We start from the raw sequence: 26,868 nt of genomic DNA, 5'->3' as shown, positions 1-26,868 counted from the left end.
GACCACTTATGTTGTTTAAAAAAAAAAAAAAACGAAAACAAAACAATGCCTTTTTAACATTTAGGAATAAAAATGTTGGTGGATGTAAATAATCCCCCCCCCCGTTTCTATGCACTTTCTGCCAGGGTCGTATGAATTCTTGATTATAAATTTATGGAGGATATATAAGAATATATAAATAATTAAATCAATATCCATTCATTAATTCATCCATCCATCTTCTATACCGCATATCCTACTGGGTCGAGGGGAACCTGGAGTTTTTCTCAGGGAGCATCAGGCACAAGGTGGATGGGGTGCCAGTCCATGGCAGGGCATAATCACATACGCACACCCATTTATACACTACAGACACTTTGGACATGCCAATCAGCCTACCATGCATGTCTTTGGACTGGGGGAGGAAATACCCGGAGTACCCGGAGGAAACCCCCGCAGAAGAACATGCAAACTCCGCACGCACAGGGCAGCAGCGGGAATCGAACCCCCAACCCTGGAGGTGTGAGGCGAACGTGCCAATTACAAATTTTTATACATACGGTGGTTCTGCTCATGCAAATGACCTGTATTCACAGCGGTGGTGTAACCCTTCATGTAGATCTTGCCATGCAGTGAAATTATGTTTGCCACTCTCTTCTCTCGCTTGCTCTTTCTGTAGCTCTTATTTGATCCTGGAGCTTCACAGGACTTTGGAATTTTCATTGGCAATTGGGAGAACATCTCTAAGGTTTTTTTGTTTAACAATACAGGTGGTCTAGGTGATTTTACATGATGTGGGTTGGGCAAGTAGAATGTTACATTTGGGTTTAGTGGATGTTGAGTGTATGGGTGAGTGCAGTTGTTAATAATACACAGGCTTTTCCATGCTGATAAGGTGATGTGTTGAACCTCATGTGTTTGATTATACTGGGAAGTTACTAATTACTTTTCCACTTAAAAGTTGTGGATATATCTGGGTTAAGGCAAGACACTACAGTTTGAAATAACAAATTTGGATGTTCATCAGTCTTGTTTTTCAGATTTGTAGTTAAATTGCATTTAAGTTGTAGTAACAAACATATCAAAACTGAACCGAAAATGTCCATTTCACTAGTTTTTAACAACCATTATCTGAAACTTAGTACCTTTGAAAGCTTTACGCTCCTCCCACAATCACATCACATCATATATCCCTGAAAAGCTTGTTTCTGACAAAAAGCTCAAAAGCTTGTGTCATTACGTTCAATTCATTATGTCATTATGTCATAATGTTATTTCCTTTATAAACCAGACTTACTGGAGTGGAAAGACCTGAAATCATGTTGTATTTTTAAAACCGTTTTTCTGTATTCTATAAAAATCTTCTAGATGACCCGCATTCATGAAATTTTACGCGTTCAATTCAGAAATCTTTTTTCTGAATATGAATTTTTTTTTTTGAAATTTGAAATATGAAATCTTTTTTCTGAACAATCAAGATTGTTTCATATAAAATATGCATCAAAATCCTGAATTATCAGCGTTTTCTCATCTTAACATCTTAATTCTTGACAACAAAAGGGGAAATGCAAACCCCCCCAAACATCTAAAAAAAGGTATCTTTAAAAAACGTGTTTATATCCACACACATATATATGCCACCAGCAGGGGGAGATATGAGGATTTGAACAGAAGACTTTGGGTTGAAAATAGCTAAAAAACTTTGGAAAACTGGAATAATTAGAGCTGTATATGGATGTTATAGTTAAAATGTTTGATAATGGAATGATATACACTGATATGCCTGCCAATCTAGCTCAAATGCTGGTAATGAGCATCTGCAGGTTTTGCTAAGATCACAACTTGAGAAGAAAAGTACAAGTGGATGAAAACCTCAAAGAAATGGGAGTGGCCATGTCGATAAATAGCCTTAGGCAGTTTGACCAATTTAACAATTTGACCACTGCATACACCGATTTGTCATCTACTTGTCTTTTCTTCCGTGTCAAAATGTACACCTCCAATTAAGTATATAGGCCAATATCCTAAAACATCACATTCAGTCTAGACTGTTAACGAAAATAGAAATAAAAATGCTGTTTTTATTTTTACAAAGTCATAGCCAAGGCAATAAATGGGCAATTTCAGAAAACGTCATTTCCCTGCCTCTTTTTTAAAATTTCAAAATGTATATAGAGTGTATATAAAATCCTGTACCTATTTGAAAGAACATTATAGAGGAATTTCCCAAAATGTTGATTATGGTTAGATTTTATACTGAAAAATGAAAACAATTTTTTTTTTATTTTTTATAACAACACATGGTGTCCATCCATCCATTTTCTGTACTGCTTATCCTACACAGGGTCACGGGGAGCCTTAAGCCTATCCCAGGGATAGTGGGGCAGAAGGCAGGGGACACCCTGGACGGGGTGCCAACCCATCACAGGGCACAATCACACACATTCACACGATACAGACAATTTGGAAATGTCATCAATGCATGTCTTTGGACTTGGGGAGGAAACCGGGAGTCGAACCCCCAACCCTGGAGGTGTGAGGCAAATGTGCTAACCTAAGCCATCATCTCTTATCATTTAAACAATAGATTTAGCTGGGTTACCCTGTCCAGGGTGTACCCCGCCTTGTGCCCGATGCTCCCTGGGATAGGCTCCAGGTTCCCCGTGACCCTGAAAAAGGAGTAAGTGGTTGAAGATGGATGGATGGATGGATTTAGCTGGGTTTTGTTAAATATGTAAATTTAGGTATTAGACAAAGCCGCATTTACATAAATAAATGTACGTTTTTGAAAAGGTTCCAGAACAAGTCATTACACTATTCACAAGCAGTGTCTTGCTTAAAGGTCTGTGCTATTTAGTGGAAGGTTAAATGTTTATATCCTCTCCTTTAGACAGTACCCTAAACTCTGAAATGCTTAGCTGTATTGGATTATATTTGAGGGAAAAAGCATTTGCCAAACGATTAAATATAAACTCTGTAATCCAGATAGTAGCAGTCAAGATGACTCACCCTCCACTACAAATACAGATATTCCCTGAATCCATGCCATAACTTTTTAATGAAAAATACAGAAGTCAAATTGATTTAAAATGTTGCCCTGGAAATTTTGGTTCAATTAAATTAGGTTGATAAATCCACCAATCACTGATGTAGCAGTGGCATATATACAGAATTATTCATTTTTTTTTTTTAGCATTGCCTCTCTGGAGGAAGCTAAATGTAGCACACTCTTGGCATGCTGACCATGATATGAATATTAAGAGTGTGAGTACACTTGCTGAGAAATAAAACTCTAATTAATGGAGTCTAACTGAGCTTTGGGACTACACCTTCTTCTAAATCTGTTCTCCTCCTAGCGCTGGCTGATTAACTTCAGACACGGATCTCCCAGGAGCATCCTGGCATAAAGCGAGCATCACATCGACTAACCTGTCACATAATAATCGCATTAACTTCGTTTAACACAGTGAGGCTTTGATGTAGCAGTGTCTTTTTATTTTTATTTTATAGAATGAATGCATTTTTACTGTGAATTCCTGCTCTCTTACCATGACATACTTTCTTTTCCAGATCTTGAGAAGAGCAGACAAAAATGGTGAGACTTTTCATTTTCATCATTTTCAGTCTTCCAAGAACTCTTTGTGCTGATCGGTGTACTACATACTCCAATCACTTATCTAATAAACTGGCATCTCAGCGTATGTGTTGCATGCAGATTTACCACCTCTAATTAGCACTTTCCCTTTGAATGCTGTTGCCCGGTTGTCATGGAAACACACTGGACCGTCCATACCGCGTTTAATATCAGTCAATATTTCAGACGCTAAATAAATGCCATTGTGTTCCTCCAAACAACCTCAGAGATCGCTTAAATATTAGCATTCATGACTGCTGCTGATCTTGTGGGAGGGTAATTTAGATTTTATCTAATTTTATGGGTCAGAAACGTGCATAAACATTGATATGGTGAAGTGTTTGTTTTGTTTTTGTGAGATTTTTTTTTAGAAATTTTCCAACTGCTCTCCAGTGTCAGGGCTTTGTAAAAATCTTCAGGACAGAGGGTTTATTGGAAAAACAATAAGAGAGGCTGCTGAGAGAATGACCATTTATAGCTGCTATAATGTACGAGACAACAAGAACTGACTTGTTTACTATCTTGCTCTCCATAATTCCTCTCCTGATGTGTCATATTTTGTCCAGTTTTCTTTTACAATTAGTGGTTGTGGTACACGTAGCCTGTGTGATTTCTATTTTAAGTGCATGCTAGTATGACTCACTGCTGGAGTTAGGTTATGTCACCATGTGCAGACATACCTGAGGACAGAGTCTCAAGCCTCATGCTGTTGAATTTCCATTATAAAAGGGCATCTCTGTGGCTAAAGCGCACATATGTAGTAATGACTCGAAAAAACCCCATTGCATTCTCTCCTAGATGCAAATGTATATTTTGTACAGATGGCCATGTGCGGCAACAACAGATGTTTAAACATTGTGTTTACCGTTATAGATGATGGGAAGCTGTCTTTTGAAGAGTTTAAGGCTTATTTCTCAGACGGAGTTCTGTCAGGAGAAGAATTGAAGGAGCTCTTCCATAAGATTGATACTCATAATACAGAGTAAGTAATGATCAACTTTCTTTCTTTTTTATTTATTTATTTTATGTACATTTACACACCTGCTTACACACATTGCTTCATTCATACGTACATGCATGCATATGTACAGAGCGAGAAATGTTGTAAATAATTGTGAATTAGTACTCAAGTCCTTTTCAAAATGCAAATTCTGTGCAAGAAAAATGTTTCTAAAGTTCACAGGAGGTGACACAAATTGATATTCCTTTAGCTGCATATATGCAGAGTTTTATGCATTTTGTGCCAAATTAATTATTCAGAGGATTTACTCCTTACTCACTTACAGTCAGCTCCAGAATTATTGGCACCCTTCAATGCTGCATAAACATTACACACAATGACACAATTTTTTTCAGTAATATTATTTTTCTATCAAAATATAGTAAAATGATTGACGCTCGTCATGAATATGTCAGCTGTCATTGAAAAAAAATCATATTTTTCTTACTTTGCTCTCAATCTAAAGAAACTTTGTTATTACCTTTGACAAAAATATGAGTTTCAACACATGTGAAATCTCTCTCATCCATCAGCGTGGAGAAAACGCATTTAACGTGTGATTTGAGGCAGGACGCAAGTGCGTAAACTCAGCGTGTCCTTTATTGTAGGCATCATCGTTATAACGCAACAACTAGGTTGAGGCACAAGAAGGCGGCATCAAAAACAGCAAATGTTATAATACAAAATCCAAAGACCAACTGGGTAAAATAAACCACAAATCAGGAAACACAGGAAACAGAGACTCGGAAAAGCATAATAAAACGCAAAGACATAATCACACAGGAGGGTATATGTTAAAGGTGCACACAGTCGGGTAATAAGCAAATGACAAAAGAGGGGGTGGAGGCTAAACCTTGGCACTTGTCGCCATGGGAACTACAACACAAAGGAGGATTCCATGAAAAACCCAAAAAGCTTTCCGAGCGAAAAAGACATGTTCGTGCACACAAGTAATATACATTCTAACAATACATTAGCAAATAAGAATATCATTAAGTACAATCGGGGCCATAAAAAAGATGTAAAAGTTTGGAATTGTTGACTATTTGTCAGGTATTAGGAAAATTCTCACGAGGGCCCAAAGATGATGGTTTCAGAATTTTACTAGATTCCAGGTTTCAATGATCAATTAGTCACTGCCTCCATATAAGCAAACTGTTTGGGATGGTTTCAGGGAGCAAACCTTTAAAAACCTCACCAAACAACATCGGAGCTCCAGTTGGAATCACATGCTGCAATCAAACCAAAATCAAACTTTCTGGTTATGTTTGGTGAAAAGCGACACATACCAGGGGACACCCCCAAACCTCCAGTAGGTCTGTTATGATTGATGGCATCATTAATTTTTCTAAGTATCAAAATATTTTAGCTTAAACCTGGTTGCCTCTGCCAGGAGGTTAAGACATGGCAGGTAAGTTAATGTAGTATATATATCCTTTAAAGGCACTGACCCCAAACATAGATCCACAAAGAAATGCTTGTGGTTATCTCGGTTTTCAGCCTCCTGTCTGCTAGCAAACGACACGAACAGAGATTCATCTGTGAATAATATCCATGGTGTATGAGGGCACTTTTTGCTCTGAAACACCATGGACTTGCCCTGAAATCTATCAGCCATGGCAGACAGGGTCATGTCATAATCTCTGATAGAGTCTGTGTGTCTGTATGTGTGGGCTTAAATCAAAGCTAGGAGAGAATATTTCCATTTTCCTACAATGGAGCTGTCTTCAGCAAAAAAAGAAAGGTTAGATTTTCTGTCTTTTGCTGTAAGATATAAAACAACGTTCCTTATTATTATATCCCTTGAAGCTTAACATTCTTTCAGAACACAGGAAATGGATACCGATCGGAACGATTTTATTCTAGCCACATGTGTCTGCATTGTTCACGCATATGAGAATTTTAAATGACGTTTGAATTAGATCACCCTCTTTGCTTATGCATGTTAATATATGTTGATTTGGCTTACAACCCCCATGTGATTGAATTTCCCTTCATTTAAGTCATCACGGTTTCCATAGCAGCAACTACTGGACTGTTTTGTGGGCACTTTGTAGCAGGGGTTGGATGGGAAGGTGCAGGAAGATTTTTCTTGTAGGATAGAAGGCAAAAAAAAAAAAAAAAGGACGAAATGAGTTGTGCCTTTGAGGAAAAACAATAATGTCTGATTTATGGATTTCTCTATTCAAGCTGAGAAATAGAAAAAATAATACGCTGTAATAAGCTAAAGCTTACTACATGAGATGAGGAAGAAATGTGCTTCTTTTTAAAATAAAGGATAAGAATAAATAAATAAATAATTTATTGTTTAGTGAAGAAAACACACTGCAATTATTATTTATTATATTGATCAAAAAATCTTCAGTAAGCAACCGCTTGGTCCTTAATCGCAAAAATTTATCCTGGGAGCACTGGGCATAAGGCAGGAATACAATACCGACTAGTCAATCCTCCCTCTTCTGTTTGTAGAAGTTTGGAGGAAACCAGAGAACATGTTGGAAACCCATAGACACAGGAAGAACACGCACAATTCTGCATTAACAGTAACGTTAATAGAAAACGTTCTACTGTTCTGTTCAGTGTATTCTTTGTCCTGCACTCATCTCATACTGCTGTGTAGTTGCACTTTATGTAGTCTTGCATACTATAACATAATGTGTTGCACCATGGTCCTGGAGAAGCAAACTTTCATTCCAATGTATACATGCTATATAGAGGAATAACATTAAAAATCCACTTGACGTGACCTCAAGCTCAGGATCAAAACAGGATCCCTGGAACTGTGAGACAGCAACACTGCCCACTTATACATTTTAAATGTAATGTTGCAAAATATCCTCTAAGATGTGGTGGCGGCCAGGAGTGGCGGCCACCTCACAGTTCCAGGCTTGTCTAATGGAAATTGTTTTCTCTGTGCAGTTATTTCATATCAAGATGTGTATGAATCTGTGGGCAGTTGAAATAATTGAATGATTTTTTTTTTTCTTCAGCAATGTGGACACAGAAGAGCTGTGCGGTAAGAAATTTGAAAGCAACATATTACTAGCATTATTACTAGAGAATAACACAGATCTTTTTGGGAGATTTTCATGTGTCATATTTTGTGTTATTCTTAGCATACTTCTCTCAGCATCTTGGAGAATATGAAAATGTCCTTGCTGCCTTAGAAGACTTGAACGTCTCTATATTGAAGGCTATGGACAAAACCAAAAAGGTGAGTAATTTTCATCCCATGACTTGTTGAAGGTATATGAGTGACAGAAAGCTTAAAAATCTTAAAATGTAAAATTCATAACCAGTACCAAAGCCCTCTTTAACACATCTACCCATAAAGCTTTTGTTGCATGCTCATGTTTGTGCTTTTTTTTTTTTCTTTCTTGGTACTAATAAGAGGTTTGTATCTTGTGATAGAACCTTTATAATTTCACTGTCAAAGTTGCTTGGGAAATGGAAGATGCCTGTAATTTGACAACCCAGTCAAACCCTGTATGCTGTTTAAAAGATTCTTCTGTCTAATCCTGTGGATTTTTAATTTTTTTTTTTGCTCCTCAGTTACAATTTTCCTCAGTAGACGGCGTTTAATGAAAATCTAATGTGTTCGCTTTTCTCCAAAAAAGACAAATCATGTAGTCATGCTGGATTATTTCTAAGGTGAAGAAAAAAAACTCATGAAAGAGGGAACAAAAGTCTGGAACTCATATTGCAGACATGTTAATGCATGTTCATTCTAGTGCTTTGGTTAAAGATGGCACAATTTCCTCACAGTACATTTGTTATAGTATATATTTAATGATAATGATTAGTGTGTACATATACTTGAGCACAACAGCCTTCTGGGTTTTTTCCTTCTTTTTATGCAAACAAATTGAACGATTGACCAACCGAGATCAGACAGGCAACTACGGTACATAATTAAGAAAAAGTAAATAAAGACATATTTTATACACTCAATTTATTTTATTTCTTTTTACATTTTTATTTTTACTCTAATTATCTTTATAAGTTTCCTGTGAGACACCTTTACATATGAAAGGTGCTATAACAACAACAACAACAACAATAATAAGAAGAATAAAATTAATACTACTACTACTACTACTACTACTAATAATAATAATAATAAGATATTGTTATACTTGATATATTTGTTATGTTTAAACAGTATACTGTTATTGTTTCTTGTAGATTAAAAAGTAATAAAGATTTGCATGACTCTTTCTAAAAGATATTTAGGTATAGCTCTACATAAAGGCTATTGATATTCCTTAGACTTATCATATGGCACATTTTTACAGGTATTACTGTAAGAACAATAATAATGCACATAACAGCATCACAACAACAATAACAACGATATAACCCTCATGTTAAATTAAATGGTCCCAGCAGTCTGGTACATATGAACATCAATTTTGGGTTGAATGAACCTCATGTGGTCTGTGAAATGCATGTTACCCATTCATGTTAAGCTGCTATTTTTTTATTTAAATTCACTTTGTTTTATCTTCTAGCTGTTAATATAGCTGAGAGATTTCAAATTTCTTTTTTTTTTCTTTTCTTTTCTTTTTTTTTTTTTTTTATAGCTTTAGGCCCTAAAATCGTGATTCTTTACCTGTTTTTGTTGTGGCTGCCAGCAGATTCCCTCTGGCAGTTCATGCCATAGCTCCATGAGAGACAGGTAGATTATCATTTTATATATTACAGAACACTGCAGGCTTTTCTCGTTAATGGTGATGAGAATGAAGTGAAAAAACCCTATAAAAGCCAACAGCTTGATACTGTCACACAGTCTTCTCTGCCCACACACACACACACACACACACACTGAGAAGGAGGACGCGCTGTGAATCTAGTTGAAACATGGAAGCATGGATTTGTTGTGTCATTTTTTAATATGATTGTTTTAAAACAATTTTAAAATCCGTCTGTAGTTATTTTAATAAGATATCACTTTACAGCAATATAAATATTTTATATTCTGAAGTGATTGGTACATAAACATGCAGTGATAAGGGATGAGGGCATATAGTGCTCTAATTATGCAGTGCCGTTGCCAGCAATTGGTGGCTCTAATTGGCAAATTTGGAGTGTAGTGAAAATCAACTCACCGCATCTACAATTCACTTTGGAATTGTTCTGTATTACAGGTGATGCAGTTTATTTTTTGTAACATCAAAGACATTATTCTAACCTACATAATAGCACACCTGTGTCAGCAGTTCATTGCAAACAACTGTACACAGCACTGACTAACAGATCAGTAAACCTTCAATCACTCCTTCTTCTAAATATTATATAACGTGATCTTCTCCTTTGATACCTATTTTTTGTTTATTTCCACGCGTAATGATGCTCTTCTATGCATCCTCATTACTGAAACTCTCATTATCCAAGGCTGCATGATGAAAGGCCAGTCTAGCGATTACAGCTGAACTCAGATATAAAGTGTACACTTTAATCACCTTAATGACACTTAGCTGTGTTCAATTATGCCTTTGTTAAGATAACAGATTTGCAGAACATTACCATAGGCCCTGTAGACCTGACATTTTAGAAACGTCGGTGTCTCGGGCAGTGAGTCAGAGTCGAGAGACTAAAAGGTCTTTTGTCATTTCATTGTAGTGACTCAGGTCTGCTATATATAGTTTATTTGTCCATTGAATACTGGATGTGTGCTCTTACTTGCATGGATGCTCTGTCTTAAATAGCATAGAGCGAACAAGTAATTTTTTTTGTAAGCGCCATGCCTCCAGGGGCAATTTTAATTATGTAACACATAATATGATAATGGCAAGAACAAGTACATAGATATAGAAAACTGCATGGGGAACTGAGCACTAAACACCCGCTACATGGTTTCTTCAAGCATTCTTGAAATAGTTAAGGGTTCTTAGCTTCCTAAACTGGTTCTGCTTGGAACACTTTGTCATGGGGAAACACTTGTATCAGTGTCCTATATCAAACCTTTAAGAGGTTTTCCCAGACCCCCTAAATGTATGTTTTTAAATTGAATCTCTTTAGTTACACAGAATAACTGGAGCTGCAATGGTATAAGCGAGACATAATTAACGGTTAGTGCACGAAGAAGACCATCAGAAGACATATACGAATGTGACAGCATATTAAGTAAAGAATAAAATATGACAAGGCATGCCGTTATAGGAAAATAATCAACAACAGGGTGGTGTGATGAGGCCTGACTTAGTAAGTGGAGTTTATATGAAAAAGAAGTGTCTTTTAGTGTTCTTATACCAAATCCTTCAAACCTTGTGTCCAGCTAGTATCGCTGGCAAAGGTCCCACAACAACATGCCATACTTTTTTTTTTATTTTTTATTTTTTTTATCTATTTATAGTTATATTTAATGCTGTGGAACATCCTTAATTCCAGTTCATTCCGGTTATAGCAGCTGTACACTGTTTTTCACTTATCTGGCTTACCTTTACAGCTTTACCTGACACTGAAGGCTCCTTCTAAAACTGTCCAATAAACATCTTTTCACCATATCAACTATTACACACATTTTTAAACATGTTTATGTTGAGCGTCAACAATACAAGTCCACGTGTAAGTTGTTACTATAGGAATGATAACAGTAGCTGCTGTTATAGAAGCTGAACCAACACATTCTGACCAATCAGAATGCAACAGCACTATTGTATGAGAATATACTGTATATAATTAAATTAAATAAACATATACAATTACTACAATATTGGAATAATATAATAAGTCCACATTCAATTAGACAAAATACTGTGAATTTGAGCAAGCAATAGGAAGTAACATTTTGATAGCGGAAGTGATTGGGGGAAGAAAGAATTTTGCCTGTAACAATTAGAACCACTTGTATGCTTAGTTAACACCTTAGTGTTACACCAAGTCTCAAATTACTAGACAGTTATTCACACTAAAGCATATTATTCAGTAACTACAGTTAAACTCATAGGAAAGGGACGTAGTCATGTGAGGGAGGAAAGTAAATCCGGACCTGCTGATGGATATCCAGAGTTTAAGGGGTTAATTTTTTTTGTTGATAACATTTCTGAATGATAAAAGGCTGTATATAGATGATCTATTAATTGCAATCCAAAGGCAACTGAATATAAATGCACAGCATTTTCAGTGTTCCAGTACTAGCAGTTATAATGCATAATAGGGGTCAAGCACAGGCAATCATGGGTCAAAACAAAAAGAAATCTTTATGAATAAGAATTAGACTTGTAGTATTAGACCAGAAAATGACAAGGACACATGATTACAAGGCTCAGAATCTCAGTGTAACACATAAGATCTAGGTGTGAACATTAATCACGAGTGTTTAGTTTAGTTGGAAAAGCAGTGAGTAAAATGAAAATGAAACGACAAATGTTCATGACAAACACGAGATATTAAAATGCTTTGTTCACACTGTAACTGGAGTAACACTTTAGGATCATGTTGTGAAAATCTAGTTTAGAGAGCAAATGAGAGGGGAAAAAAACCCACCCCTCATCTTCTGTGGGCTAGGTGAGTGTATTGAAAAGAATGACTCCAAACTACAGCAATATCTAGAATTAAATTATATACAGAGAAACAGAAATTACAGATGGTGGACGATACTTGGGAAACACTAACACGATCATTGCTCAATAGACAAAACCCTGAGGAACAAGGATATTTTCCTGCCAGTAATCATAAGTTATTAGAGGAGATCATTACAAAGATATGTTGATTGAATCATGGCTCGGTAGGGGGGGCCCTCTGGACAAAGAGAGACGATAGTAATATGGCAGAAGATTGAGAAAATTGTTAGCTGAAGCTAACCATCACAGTGTAAGCTGTGATGGAGATGGTTTGAATGGGTGAATTGTAAAGTGTGAAGCAAACGTTAATATATAAAAATATAACTTTTGGTGGAAAGACAAGACACAACACACTGACTTGAGGAAAGGTACTGCTCCTGTAGTAATAAGCAATAAGTAGTGATCAAGTAAGAGTAAATAATAATAATAATCATTTGGTGAAAAAAACTACTTGAATAATTACTTTACAAATGACCCTAAATATATATATATATTTTTTACATTTGGCACAATTAATCATTAAATATTCTACATTTCAGGAATGCATTTTCGAACAATCATATTAACTAACCAAGTGAGCCATGCTGAAGTGAACACAACCTCAATTATCAACAATATATAAGAAAAGGTAATGCTAGCTGGCTAGCTAACTTTGCCAAATGCTCCTTGGGTTTCAGTAGTTTGATAGGTTTGTTAGCTAGCTAGCTAGCTAGCTGATGTCCATTCAGATATGTTGCTAGCTACCCAGCAAACACAAACGCACTTTTGACAAAGTCAAGCGAACCCCCGCCGTTTAAATGAAAGCTACAGTTAGTCAAAAAGAGGCTTGATCATGACGAAAAAAAAAATCATCGACGTCGAATATACGTAGAAAAGAATCTTAAACAATGTTAACATTCTTGAAACGCTATATTACTTTGAAATTATGCGAAAAAAACAAACAAACTGATTAATGAAGTTACTGCTGTGTAATTTCAAAGAAATATATCTAGAGGTCATTGTTCATTGTTCACTAAGATTTATTTTTATTTCATTTTTTACGGGAATACGAAATCTCTTGCGTACGAAACTGCACATACGAAACCAATCATACGAAGCTAAGCACGCGCATGCGCAGATATCGTCCCTAAACCATGTTGGATTTCATTGTACACATAGGCTATATCTTGAACTGGTATGTTTGTGTTATATATGAATGGATTGTTAAGTAGATTGTACTCTAGGCATTTCCATGACGTGTAAAACTGTTGCTTATTTTATACACCTGAATAAAAGATTCTGAAGTCGCAATCCCTTCGTTGCTAATATGTGGTCGAAATCGCGTTTAATAAATACGTGTAGGTGTGGCGCTGAGAGTTGCCCCTCCCCCACAGGGAAAACTACATCTTTCCGCTGGAGTTCATTCTCTCTCTCACAGCTTCATCTGAGTGGAGCAGCAGAGCTGTGCACTAACTCAAGGCAAGTAATGTTTTTTTTTCTCCTTATCTTCACACATAGTTATAAATCTGTTATGTAGTCTAATTAAATTAAATCGTTAAACAGCGCTTCAGCTATACGGTTTAAAGAGAAGACAGCTAATTAGCGGTTAGCCCTAAGATTAAATCTACCGAAAATTATTTAAGCTGTGATGTAGAGAATAGATACTTCTTTTGAGTAAAATCTAACATGTTAAAGTTCAAGGCTCAAGGTTTACTTCTTTCTGTGGTCCTTTTTGCTTTTATTTTAACACCCATTTCCCCACAACAATGTTAGCTTTCTAGCGAACATGCTACTAAACAGATTAGTTTAGTTTAGGACAGCATGAATTTTAGCTAACATGAGCTTAAAATGGACATTTCGTCTTTAAATCACAGCATTTTGTCTGAAGTTGTAAATAGCTGATTTTTTGTATGCTTTTTAAAGTTCTCAGTGAACATATTAACACTAGCTTGCTGCTAGCTGAAGTTCAGTCGGTTAGTTACACAAGATGGCGGATAGTTACACAAGATGGCGCTGTCTGTCTTACCTCAGGGGCTACGAGCGCGCACGTTACTGCTGCGGTTCAGCGCCGCTTTCTGAGAGAAGTGTTTTATGTGACTTGTTAAGAAGTTGTTTGTCATCAGAATGAGCGTTTTAACCGTTTAACAGGTTTTCTTACCAAATATATTAAATCAGCTGTTCACTTTATTGCTGTGTGCCTCAGTGTGTTAATTCTGAGGGGTATAATTCAGAAAAACTGTTTTTCATGTGTTTCCAGTCGATGCTAAGCAAGCTCGCTGGCTAAGTAAGACCTGAAGACACAGTTAAATAAAATAGTTTTAGCATTATTACGTGTGTAAACTTAGGATTTTAAAATTCTGCAACACTTTGATGTTGATTAAAACCCTTTTTTATTGTGTTCTTACTGGACTTGTCTTGTGTAGCTGTACTCGTACATTTAATCTGTGTATTGTTAACTTTTACTTTTTACTGATTTTTGTGGTGCATTGTGGGATTTTTTTTGTTAGGGAGTGAACAGTCCAGTGCACTGGAAGAATTTTGAGACAGACCTTAAAACAGCCAACTCTCTGAACAGTGTCCTGAATTACTGAACTAGTGAGCTGGAAGTTGAAAGCTTCACATCACTAAAGGTGAGTTCATCTGAAACTTACCACCTAAGCTGTTCAGTTAACAGGTTAGTGGAGATTCTGGAGTCATGAATCTCTGTATTTTTCTTCCAGTGTCCTTATTCTCAATTCTTATTTTCAATTAAAGATTCCTAGGTAAATTCTTCAGTAACTATTTTTGCATGATGTATTTTTATTTGAGATTTTTCAGGGTCAGGTCATCTCCAATATGGACCAGCGCAAACGTAGACGATCTCTGTATAAAAGTTGCTGGGCTAAAAACAAGCGTGCACTACTACGAAGTGAGCGTGAGAGGGAACTCCTCCAACTGGAAACTCTTGTCCAAAATGTCTCAGCAAGTCGTCAGGACAGTAGATGTGTGTCTCCAGCAGAAACTTCCTCCCAAGGTCTGTCCGTTGTTGTTGTTGACGTTAATGATATCAACTTGGATTCAGATGTGTCATTGGACCCCATCAATAATCGTATCACTTGGGATGGTATCATTGATGATCCAGAAGAAATTATATCATCGTCATCTGATGAAGAGAGGGAGGCGGACTTAGCCCCTTTGTTAGCACAGTGGGTGATCCAGTATGGTGTCAAACATTATGCAACAGACAGCCTACTGAAGTTATTAAGATCAAGAAAGGCACTGCGGCATGAGAATATACCATCAGCATCTCAGATTCTTTTAAAAACTGAGAGTGAAGTTACAACCAGGATGGTCTCTGGCATGGAATATATTTATCTTGGTCTAGAAGGGTTGTAAACCACTCTGCATCAGATAAGAAAGGATGTTGATGACCTGTGCACAATCCTGGCTGACGTGCTCAGTCACGTCAAGCCAGAGGCAGATGAAGGCTTGGTGGCCTTACCACGGCATCTCAAAACTCTCAGGGAGTTAGAGGATCTGGATGAACAACTGAAGAATAGCGAAAAACTTTGCAACTGTTTTGTAAGTCACCCTTATTACTGTTCACCCGGAGTTTGACTCAGAATAATAATAATAAATCTCAGAATAATAAATCTATATGTTTACATGAACTGAAGTTTTTGATCATAATATCAATATTGTCATACAATCCAATGTGACTAAATGATGGAATTGTATCTTATGTTGGACCATGTATTCCAGAGATTTTTTTTATTTGAATTTCTTGTAGCGTGCTTACTTGAAGACAATGAGGGGGAGCAGCATCGGAGAGACAGTTTGCTCCATTCTCCAAAGAATCGGGGAGAACAGCCTGTGATGTATGTTTTTGTTGAAAGGGTCAAAAGGTGGGAAGCTGGCTTTGACTGATCACGATGAAGTGTATCACCTTGTACACTGTGAGTATGAAGGATAAAAATGTATATATGACTGTATATGCCTCTTTTTGAAATTGGACATTTTCTGTTATTGCATTCCAAGGCTGAATGTTTTTGTTGATATTCATGTTACAGATATTGCCGAACAAGCCCATGGACGTGAATATACTGTTGCCAGTTGCAGAGAGGCCATCGGCAGCTACCTAAAAAAAGCCCCAGCCAGGAAAGGTGGCAAGAAACATATCGTGAGTATTTACGATTAAGTCTAGAATTTAAATCTACAACTTCTGTGATTCTTTTTCTTTTCTCATTCATACAAATGTGCCATTGTGCAACACTGTTGACTGATTCATTAGTTTTTATATCCATTTGAAAAGCAAAAACTTTTCCACTATGCATATAACTGAAAGTGCATCCATACTCCAAACCTTTTGTGAATATTGATGATTGATTTGGAGGTTTCAAATTATGAGTGAATTGTGGTTCACTTTCTTGCGTTCAGCAATGTGTAGCTAATGTCTGTAGTTTACTGATTCCGAAATTGTTGGTTCAGACTGCATCATATAGTACATGTATATACCAATGAAATAAAATGCCATATATTCAGATATATCCACTGTCTGTTCACAGCAGAGCAACGTGGGATCTCGAGTGCGTCCTACAAGAATTGGGTGTGAGTCCAGTTCAGATTCAATTTTGGAAGCTCATTCCTCTCCCTCGCGTGACAGCCTCCAAACAGTACAATTCTAATGAGCTTGTATATACTGAGAATTCCATTGGGTTTGATGTCTGATTAATAAATTGTTTTCTTTGATTAGCAATACATGGGTATATCTGGCTGTTTTGTGTTACAATATTAAATGTCATTTTTCAGCTTCACTTTGTCTGCATTTACTAAAATTCATGCATATTTATTAAAAATATTCAGAGTTTGTTAAACTATATCATTGTTGTCTGTCATTCATTAGATTCCTCATGGGAATTCCATGGACCAGAATCTAACATCCACATTATTGAAGCAGTTTAATTACGAATTTTTTTAAAGCATGCGGTATGTCATATGCTTTAATTGTATCTTGCCACATAATGTTGGAAAATGAGGACGTCCTCTATAATTTCTTGATAAGTACACAAGTACTTGTGTACTTTTCAAGAAATTATAGGTACTAAAAAGGATTACACATATCTGATTAGAAAAAATAGCATTGTATGGTGTGTAACTGTGTATAAATATTTGTGTAGTGTATTTACACCACATTATGAGGTATATACAGCCAATTACAAAATAATATATGCATGTGTATCATTGAGCATATATTTGTATATGAATTATTAAAATTTGATTAATATCTTGCAATGCTGGAATCAAAAACTGGAACTATACATAATATTTTCTCTTAAATCTGACTGACCACATATCCCCCTTTTTCAGTGTATCCTGAATATTATCTGTAAGATTTTAAACTTTTAAGCTTTTAAACATATTTAATCCAACAGGCAATCGCTACCGAATATCTGACTGACATCTTATGTTTAATTCAGAGCTTTCACAGTGTTAAACATCAAAAGATTTGAATGTTGAACTGTGAAATGCTGATAGCTCCATGGGATTTGGTTTGCATAATCTGCATATCATTATTTGTTTCCTTTGAAGCATTTAAAATGAAAGTCTGTGTTCACTGTCTCAGACACTGCTAAGCATTTGGTGTGAAGCCTAGACTTTTGGCTGGAAACTGCTTTATTTTTGATTGGGTCTTGAAATTGAATGATTTAATATGGGCAAAAACTGTATTTTAATTGGCTAAGTCTTCTGGGGTTACATAGATTATTTTTTTAGTCTGTAATGCTGATCAAATATAAATGTAGCAAAGTTGTATATTTTATTTAAAAAATATATAAACAAACTCAAGCACATATATAACACATGCAGCGAATGATATTTTGAGCTTAAGCATATAGGGACAGCATATACATTTGAACTCATTTTCAAACACAAAAAAGTCTTTGGAAATGGATTGGTTAAAATATTGGTACTGCTAAAATTAAAATCTGGATAAGCCATCTCCTGGTAAAGAATAGCTGATGCTCGACCTGTAATGTCTAATAAGATTATTGGACCACTTCTTCATGCAGAACATTTCAGACTTCTTATTATTCTTACCACAGCTTTTCAATAGGGTTCAAATCCAGAGAATGACACAGCTACTGAAAAAACATTGATATATATATTTTTTATTTTTTCATTTGTGTATTGATTAAAATGCATGTTTGGAGTTAATACCTTCCATCTGTAGCCAAGTCTTAATCTCTTGGCAGAGGCAACAAGTGTTTGGGCTAAAATATCCTGGTTATTGCTAGAGTTCATGCTGTGCCAGTCTTCTCAGTAGCACCTGGACTACTGGATGCCAAACACAGTGTTCATGACTAAAGAGTGTACTATCAATGTTACCAAAATATCTTTATCTTTATCAAAGGATTAATTGTGTGTGTAATATTTATTTTTCACAATCGATTTGGCTCATTATTTATTTATTTATTTATTTTTTTATAAAGGGTTTGATTAATTCTGGAGCTTACATTAATTCTCTAAAAGCTGCAAGAAACCACATATAATGATTTGTATGTGCTGCAACTATCTCCTGAGAACCTCTCCTGAGCAGTCATAATAATGATGAGGATACAAGGTACTATCCAATTAAAAAGTGGGAATAGTCATCTTATGCATATGTTCCAGTGAGGTGCTTTGTAGAAAACACTGGCCTAACACAGACCCATGGGGGAGATGATGCTTTCTCTTGACGAAAATAGCTGCAGGTGATAGAGGTCTGGGCTGCTGGGACTCACAGCTGGCCTCTTAAAGGTCATCTCTCTGTCTCTGTCTTTACAAACCCTATTCATTCTGCTTTGATCTCACCTCTCAAAACATGCAGGAGGGCAAATGTCTGTCACAATTGTCTGTGGTATTCATGTTAGATGCAAATTTGTAAAAAGAAAAAAGAAATGAGTGGAGATTTTATTACATGCTTTATCACTGGGCAGGTGTCATGCGTTAATATTAATATTAGAAAACATTTGGCAACTGATTTATTGATAGCATCTTGGAAAATTCTGTGTTGTCATTCGGTTTTGAGCTTATCATCTTTAACCTTAGTCTTGTAGATGGTAGCATCTGCTTTATGTATAAGGTTCATTCTACCCATTTGGTGCAAATTTAATTGGTAATGTGGGAAAGTGGCAAATTTGTGGTAAATCCTTTACACTTATTTTTCACCTTAGTGTTGGACAGTATCTAAACTTATAAAATGATTTAGCAGACACAACATTTTTTAAAATGTATTTTCACAATTTTACATAACCTCCGACAACGACACATGACAGAAAACCACCAATAAAAACCTACAAATATACCAAACAATGTTTCAAAGTTTCAGCTTTGAAAAACTAATTGTTTATTGTTGTATTTCTGGGTGACAGTTTAGCTGCCAAATCATTTTCTAATATGTTTTTTTTATCCCTATTAGGCTTTAATTTATATAATTCTTTGAAAATCAATTTAAGATTTCTAATAAAATGAAATGAAATTTGTGTTAAAATGACAAAATGTCAAAAGTTGAATATATCAAATATATGAAAATATCAAATTCATATAGTGTGTTTTAGTAGTGACTTTTCTGTTGTGACCTAAATTTAACAAAACCTACTGCTTTTAGAAGATTCTTTAATAAACTTAAATCTTCTATGATGCTTTTGTCTTGCGTTTCTATTGCCTTATGTTGGGTCCGGTGCTTTGCTTTAAGGGTTTGCTTGTTTTTTTTTTTTTTTGAGTTTTGGTGTTAGCATAATAAATTGGGGACAAGATATTTAAAAAAACCCCCCAAGATGACAAGAGTAGGACAAGAGTGTTATTCAAGACAACCCAGCCTGCAAATAACACAGAGCTTTAGAGTTCTACTTTTAGTATATTGAGCTTGAGACAAATCCCAATGAAAATTGATTAAGAGACGGCTCCTTGTTGTTCAAGTGTTCAGTTCTTGACACAGTTTTGATCTGCCATATCTATTTAATTGAAAGACTTGATGCGTGACCTTGGTGAGCACACAGCCTCCACCTCCAGAATCAGATACCTGATTGAAATATCCACATGGGGCTCAGAGCCTTGGCACCAGGTGTTTGTGCTAATTTCATCTTGATGCATTCAACTTACAATGCTTTTTTTTGTTGTTTTTTTTCTTCAATTTTATGCTGCAGACTGGTGGTGGGAGTCATGTTTGATCAATGCGCTAAAAAGCCTTCTTTAGAATTAAAATAAAAAGAGAAAGAGGGTGCCCAATCAGTCACTTCATCCCTGTGTTAGCAAGCGAGTGTAGTTGAGTCTGGTTATTAAAACAGTGTAGAATTCAGGTAGGACTTTATTTCACAGCTCTTTAACTTTGGTGTATTAGTTAAAAGTGGTGATGCGGTTACAGTTGTAAAAATCTTAAAACTGATTTTTTTTTTCAGAAAAGGCTATATGATGGACAAAACAATTGTCTTTTATCAACTAAAGTGAATCCGCACTTGGTATGCAAAACCCTTAAACTCAGGAAACTACACATTCCCAACCACTGATAAAATGAATGTAACATAACTAATAAGTCATCTAATAAATTTTGCAACTCCCTGCCCTCTTGCCATCCAATTGACAGAACCTTGGTGGAAGTGGAGAGAGGAGTTATAAACTATGAACTCTTTTCCTCTGACATGCAGGATTACCAGGAGGCCACACACCTGCAGCAGTTTGTGACTCGGTTTCTGCTGAAGGAGACAACGAGCCAGCTGCAGTCTCTTCAGAGCTCGCTGGAGTGTGCCATGGAGACCACAGCTGAGCAGACACGGCAGGAAAGGCAAGAGTTCAGATTTTACACTCACTCTGATACTCAATGTACAGCAACTACAGCACATCAGTAAGCACATATTCATAACAATTAAGGAGTAAAGCATGACAGATGTACGGTTATTGAAAAGTAATTTATGGGGGGGGGGGCTTGTGATGTGATGTATTTCCACCCTATAGTTGTATATTTTCCTATAACACCTTAGAGTCCTTTGAAAAATAATCAATCTCAGGATTGACACAAATAAGTACACCTGGTCATGTTTTATTCCTTACTTATAAAACTTCACCTTGCCAAGGACTACAGAATTTTTTTTTTTTTTTTTACATAAAACACATTGCGATTTTTTTCACTGAACACCTTGGGAATTTTTTTTTACATTTCTACATACTTAATGACCAATAAACAAGTTAGTCCCTATTGTCACTTATAAACTGATCAAATGCATCTTTGGCCATAATAACTACCTATACAACTATACTGGGAAAAAGTACTGAGAAATTAAATGGAAGTATAGTCAAAAGCTTACTCTATTAAAAATGGAAGTATTCAGCCAAAAATGTACTCGGGTGCAATTTCTACTGTTAAATGCACTCAAGTAATAAAAAGTACGAAGTAAATGTTTTTAACTTATAAAATGAAGAACTTTTATTACTTATCTAAAACTACATTGTTTTGCCTGTTCAACCTCTGTACACTTGCTGGTCATTTGCATGACTAACAACCATGTACATATAGTATAACCAATATTTACCACTAGAATGAATTTACCATTAGCTTTGTAGACAATTTTTTTTTAGCTACTTGAATCAATGCTAGTTTAATCTGGCATTAGCAAAGAAAGCAGGCTAACTTGGTTAAATATCATCAGTTAACGTTAACAAATTAGCAAAACGTACCTAGACATGCTTTTTCAAATTAGATGGAGTTCATGCCTTTTAGGGAGGTAAAGGAGATGCTTCACTTTATATGAGACTTTGCTTACTCCAGCATACTGAAACATTTTTCTGAGGTAGGGCCAGGGTCGCTCATCCTCAAATTCTACAATGTAGTCTGGTGGCTTATACTTAAATTCATACACACACACACACACACACACACACACACACACACCGATAGCTGTAGTATTAACCACATTGTGTAGCATGAAAAGGTCACAGATGATAATTTGGCATGATTCTTGACAGGTTTTTTTGTACATTGAAGATGTTAATAAAATGTATGAGAGCCCATTATAATGCATATAATGCATAGTGTACAGTCATTGGCTGGATGAGAGAAGAAGTGACCTTTGAGATTTGTAATGAATACTTTAAAGGAAATAAAAATGCAATGAGCAAAAGGGATTTTTGTTGTACTTAAGTACCCATATTACATTTAAATAATTCTCAAGCAAAGTGTAAATATCCCCAAATAATATTTAAGTACACTAACAAACTACATTTACTCAAGTAGTTTCCATTCTTGCAACTATTCATTTTAATATGTTAAAGTCAGCACATTTCCACCCACCTAGACCTGGTGAAATAGGTATTACTATAGAAAGTATAATGCACTGGAATATAAACCTGTGATTTACCTTGTAGCTGAATCTGCTTACAGCAATATAATATTTTTTAACCAATCAGAATGAATAACTTAACATTGCTGTTAATGACAATTAGAAAAATTTGAAATCTTTGGGTCAAACGATAATTTGTCACCAGTTTGAATCAAATCAACAATAGCAAAATGCATTAAAGTGATTTCGTAGTGTGCCTTACAAATCTGAAAAGACTTATAAATAAGTGTCCATAAAAATAACAAGGAGGAGGTTCACAGTTAGAAATAAAGTGATAACTTTATCAGATCCCTGATTGCTGCTTTATTATACAACTCAACAATAGACAATAATATGTCAGATTCTTATGATCCATTCAAGATCTATGAGTTCACAACTAGTTTCATTCAGAGGTATTTCCCGCTCTTCACACTGTATGCTGTGTATTTATATAAAGTATATACTATGAGTGCTGTGAGGCCTCAGTGATATGAGTGAGATGGCTGATTATAAGGTTTTATTAGCTTACTATAATGTGTTTTGACGCTGAGGTAATATTCACATTTCTGAGTCATGTGGAGGCTGCAGCTGCCGTAGGGAATTGCTAGTTTTAGAGAGAACAGCTTAAAAACGAGCCAGTTTTATCCAACACCTACATGATTGCACGGTTAAGAATGGTGTGTATGTGTGGGATTGAGATATAACGAGAGAGAGGGACCATCCCTACTACCTTTCTACCTTCTGATGTGCCTTCCTGTCGTCTTTTGTTCACTCTTAGCACAAGCATACATCATCTTGAATAGTAGAGTCTGTTTTTTTGGTTTTGTTGCAAACCAGTCACTTCATCTGCAAAGCAAGTATGTACACTTTGCATTTACATCATTGGTAGGTGGTGGTGGTGGTGGGGGGAATATAATTTCAGATTGACTGAATGTTTTCTCTACGCTCAGTGCTTCTAATTTTAACATTCAGAAGATGCAGAGGGCAAAGACAGGGTTGAACTGCTGCCTTTCTGTTGCTCCTGTGAGCACATTCACAGGCTCTCTAATCAGTTCCTCTCCTGTCTGCCTCTCTCCTTTACTCTTGGATGGATATTTCTCAGTGCACAATCAAGGACAGTAAATGGATTCTCTTGTTATTTTTGGCAATGAACTGAAGGTGAATAGCATTGCTGTGTATCCTCTGTATTTAGAGCGGATAAATGTAATTAAATTAAGGAAGTAAAGTTGATTGATAAGGCACTTTTAAAACATTGCTATATTGGCCAAAGTGCTGTTTAAAGTGCTACATTTAAATAAAATTTCCACCAATTACTCTCCACTGCTTTTTACAGTCCCCTCCGAAACCATCAGAACAGCCAGACCAGTTCATTTGTTTTTGCTGTAGATTGAAGACATTTGGCTTTGAGCTCAAAAGATGAATATGAGAAGAGAGTTTAGAATTTCAGCTTTTAGGTCCTTGTATTTACATGTAGTTGTGTTAAATTACATAGAACATAGCGTATTTTGTATCACTCCACGCAATTTGTAGGCGAGCAAAAATATTGGAACACATGACTGACAGGTGTTTCTTGTTACCCAGGTGAGTCCTGTTAGATTGATTGTTTAAACAATTAATAGCCCTGAACATCTACTCTGGGTTTTACCCTTCAGTTTTACCTGTGAAGACTGAAATTGTTGTTAAAAAGGATAAGCCAACATGAAGATCAGAGAGCTGTCTATGGGAGAAAAGCATGCCATTTTGAAGCTGAGAAAAGAGGGAAAATCTATCAGAGGCATGACACAAACATTGGGCATAGCCAATACAACAATTTGGAATGTCCTGAGAAAGAAAGAAACCACTGGTGCACTGAGCAACAGACACCGAATGGGTCAGCCAAGGAAAACTACAATAGCTGATGACAGAAACATTGTGAGAGCTGTGAAGAAAAATCCAAAAACTAGTCAGTGACCACCAACAACTTTCACAGTGCAGGGGTGAAGGTATAAGAATCCGTCTCTCAAAGAAGACTTCAATAGCAGAAATATAGTGGACCAGACGAAAAGCATTCATCAACAGTAAGAATCGGAAATCTCAGATTGGAATTCATATATAAATATATTTAGTGTTTATTACACTTATAAAGTGGCTCCAGTAGCCAAACTCTACTGGTTATATCCACCATGTCCTGTGTGATCGGGTTTGATTATAATGGTCGATGGCTAGTGCAAATAGAGAAAGCTCTACTGATTTTCTATTCTGTCTGAAGTGGTCAGTCTGGATCTCTGAGCAGCTGCTGAAAGCCGCAGGATGAAACGCGGGAGGGAATCTGCAGGACAGAGACTCTTTTAGTGTACATTCACTCCATGGCTTTCATCTGACCGAAACACACACACACACACACACAGCCTTTTTTAAATTTTTTTTTTTATTTTAGCGATTAATAGTTTTTAGAGCGTAAATCTTTTTACACATAGAGGTGTCTTTGTTTTTTTGAAAAATCTCCAGGAGTAGCAAATCTATAAATATGTAAACAGACTTAGAAAAATAGACTGTTTACTGTCTAGCAGATTTGTTTTGCCTAGGGTCTGAACTCCTTTTTAAGGGGCTCCAAAATGTTTTTCCATCCATTTTCCATACTGCTTATCCTACACAGGGTCACAGGAAGCCCGGAGCCTCTCCCAGGGGACTCGGAACACCCTGGATGGCGTTGAACGAGATCAGATTTATAGCAATTCTGTAAATCAAAATGTCTAATAAGTATTATTATTATTATTATTATTATTATTATTATTATTATTATTATTATTATAGAAACATACACCTTTAATACCTACACTGTGGAATTTAGTCCTTCTCTTTCAAAATATAAAGTTCCAGCCCTGTACCTAACCAACACTTTGTACAGGTGTGATTTTGTCTCACACTGAGTCTACTTCACTTCTTTAGAGCAGCATGGACGCTGACTACTCCTGATGATGATTATGGTCTTGAAATGAGAAATGTTGAACCGTGTGGGATGTGCTCCCCTCAGGACCCTCATTGTGTAACAGTGTCTTCGAGCTTAATGAGGACACAGCTGAGCCGTAATCCTGACACCTGCTCGCTCTCTGTGTGTTTCTGTAAAGCCGTGTACTGAAATACACTCTAATAAGAAAAAACCCAAAATAGATGCTGTCTGGTTGTCACTGAGGAATTATTTAGGCTCTACTGGAATTTAAAATGGGCACAGTCGTAGTATTTTGTAGGGACGGAATGATTTTAATGATTAAGTCATATTAATCATGTCACAAATTTACCTTTACATTTCATGACATTTGGCAGACGCCCTTATCCAGAGCGACTTACATTTATCTCATTTATACAACTATGCAGTTGAGGTTTAAGGGTTAAGGGCCTTGCCCAAGGGCCCAACAGTGGTAGCTTGGCAGTGCTGGGGCTTGAACTTCTGACCTTCTGATCAGTAATCCAGAGCCTTTAACCACAGAGCTACCATTGCCCCAAATTAAGTTCTGATTAATTTTTACACAACTAACAAACATATCTTTAAAAGTCATTGCATCTCTCAGGATTTTTTTGTAAACAAAGCTCTTTTTAAATGAAAGAGGTTGTTGTATGGTTTGGCATTTCAATATAATATTAAGTTTATGACACATTTATGACACACTGTGACTAATAGATGTCTTTCTTAGTTAACGAGACGTTAACTTTGTTATTCTGTCCATATAAAAATACACAGTAGACCTCCTTGTCTGTAACAAAGAGATACTCGGGACAGGGTTTAAACACTTGTGTTGGGTTTATATAATATAATATAATATGATATAATTTAATAAATTAACAAATAAGTAAGGAATAAAACAGGACAGGACATGCTGTTGTAGGAAAATAATAATTTTTGTAATGATTATTTTCCAATAACAGCATATCCTGAAGTGCTTTATTCCTCTTATACCATAGCAATTCACCAACAATTAATGAAGACGCTCCAGTGTCAGAAAACATCAAATTACAGCTTTACCCCTGACTGTTACAAAGCACTAAATAAATGTCTCCTTCCAGAAAAAGTCTCCATATCAACAATATTAAAAAATAAATCAGTTTATGTTGTGTGTCTGACATACAATTCACTGCATAAGCTGCTACTATAGAAATGATAACATATAAGAATGAGTGCAATAATATAGACCTTGCAGCCGGAACTATTGTCAGAGCTCCTGTTATAGAAAACTAATCAATGCCTTTCTAACCAATCAGACATGAGAATTCAACAATGCTGTCGTATAATAAATTATAGAACTAAGATAATAACTAGGAAACATGAGTTTAATATATATATAAAAAAAGATGTAAGCAAGTCACAAAGAAACTATTATCCATGAGCTGGTATAACTAAGAAAAAAT

At 36.0% G+C, this 26,868-nt stretch overlaps 1 protein-coding gene across 1 annotated transcript in view; it reads left to right on the top strand.

The window, feature by feature from the left end:
• necab1 (N-terminal EF-hand calcium binding protein 1) overlaps positions 1 to 26,868 on the top strand; it is a 42,370-nt gene that overhangs the window by 472 nt on the left and 15,030 nt on the right. Inside the window, exons 2-6 of the mRNA XM_053637697.1 lie at positions 3,550 to 3,574; positions 4,487 to 4,595; positions 7,604 to 7,629; positions 7,730 to 7,827; positions 20,818 to 20,954. Of these exons, the coding sequence (XP_053493672.1) occupies positions 3,550 to 3,574; positions 4,487 to 4,595; positions 7,604 to 7,629; positions 7,730 to 7,827; positions 20,818 to 20,954 (395 nt within the window). The remainder of the gene's footprint in view (positions 1 to 3,549; positions 3,575 to 4,486; positions 4,596 to 7,603; positions 7,630 to 7,729; positions 7,828 to 20,817; positions 20,955 to 26,868) is intronic.

Source organism: Ictalurus furcatus, chromosome 12 (assembly GCF_023375685.1).
Source record: "Ictalurus furcatus strain D&B chromosome 12, Billie_1.0, whole genome shotgun sequence".
NCBI lineage: Eukaryota > Metazoa > Chordata > Actinopteri > Siluriformes > Ictaluridae > Ictalurus > Ictalurus furcatus.
This window is presented reverse-complemented; position numbering and strand designations above follow the sequence as displayed.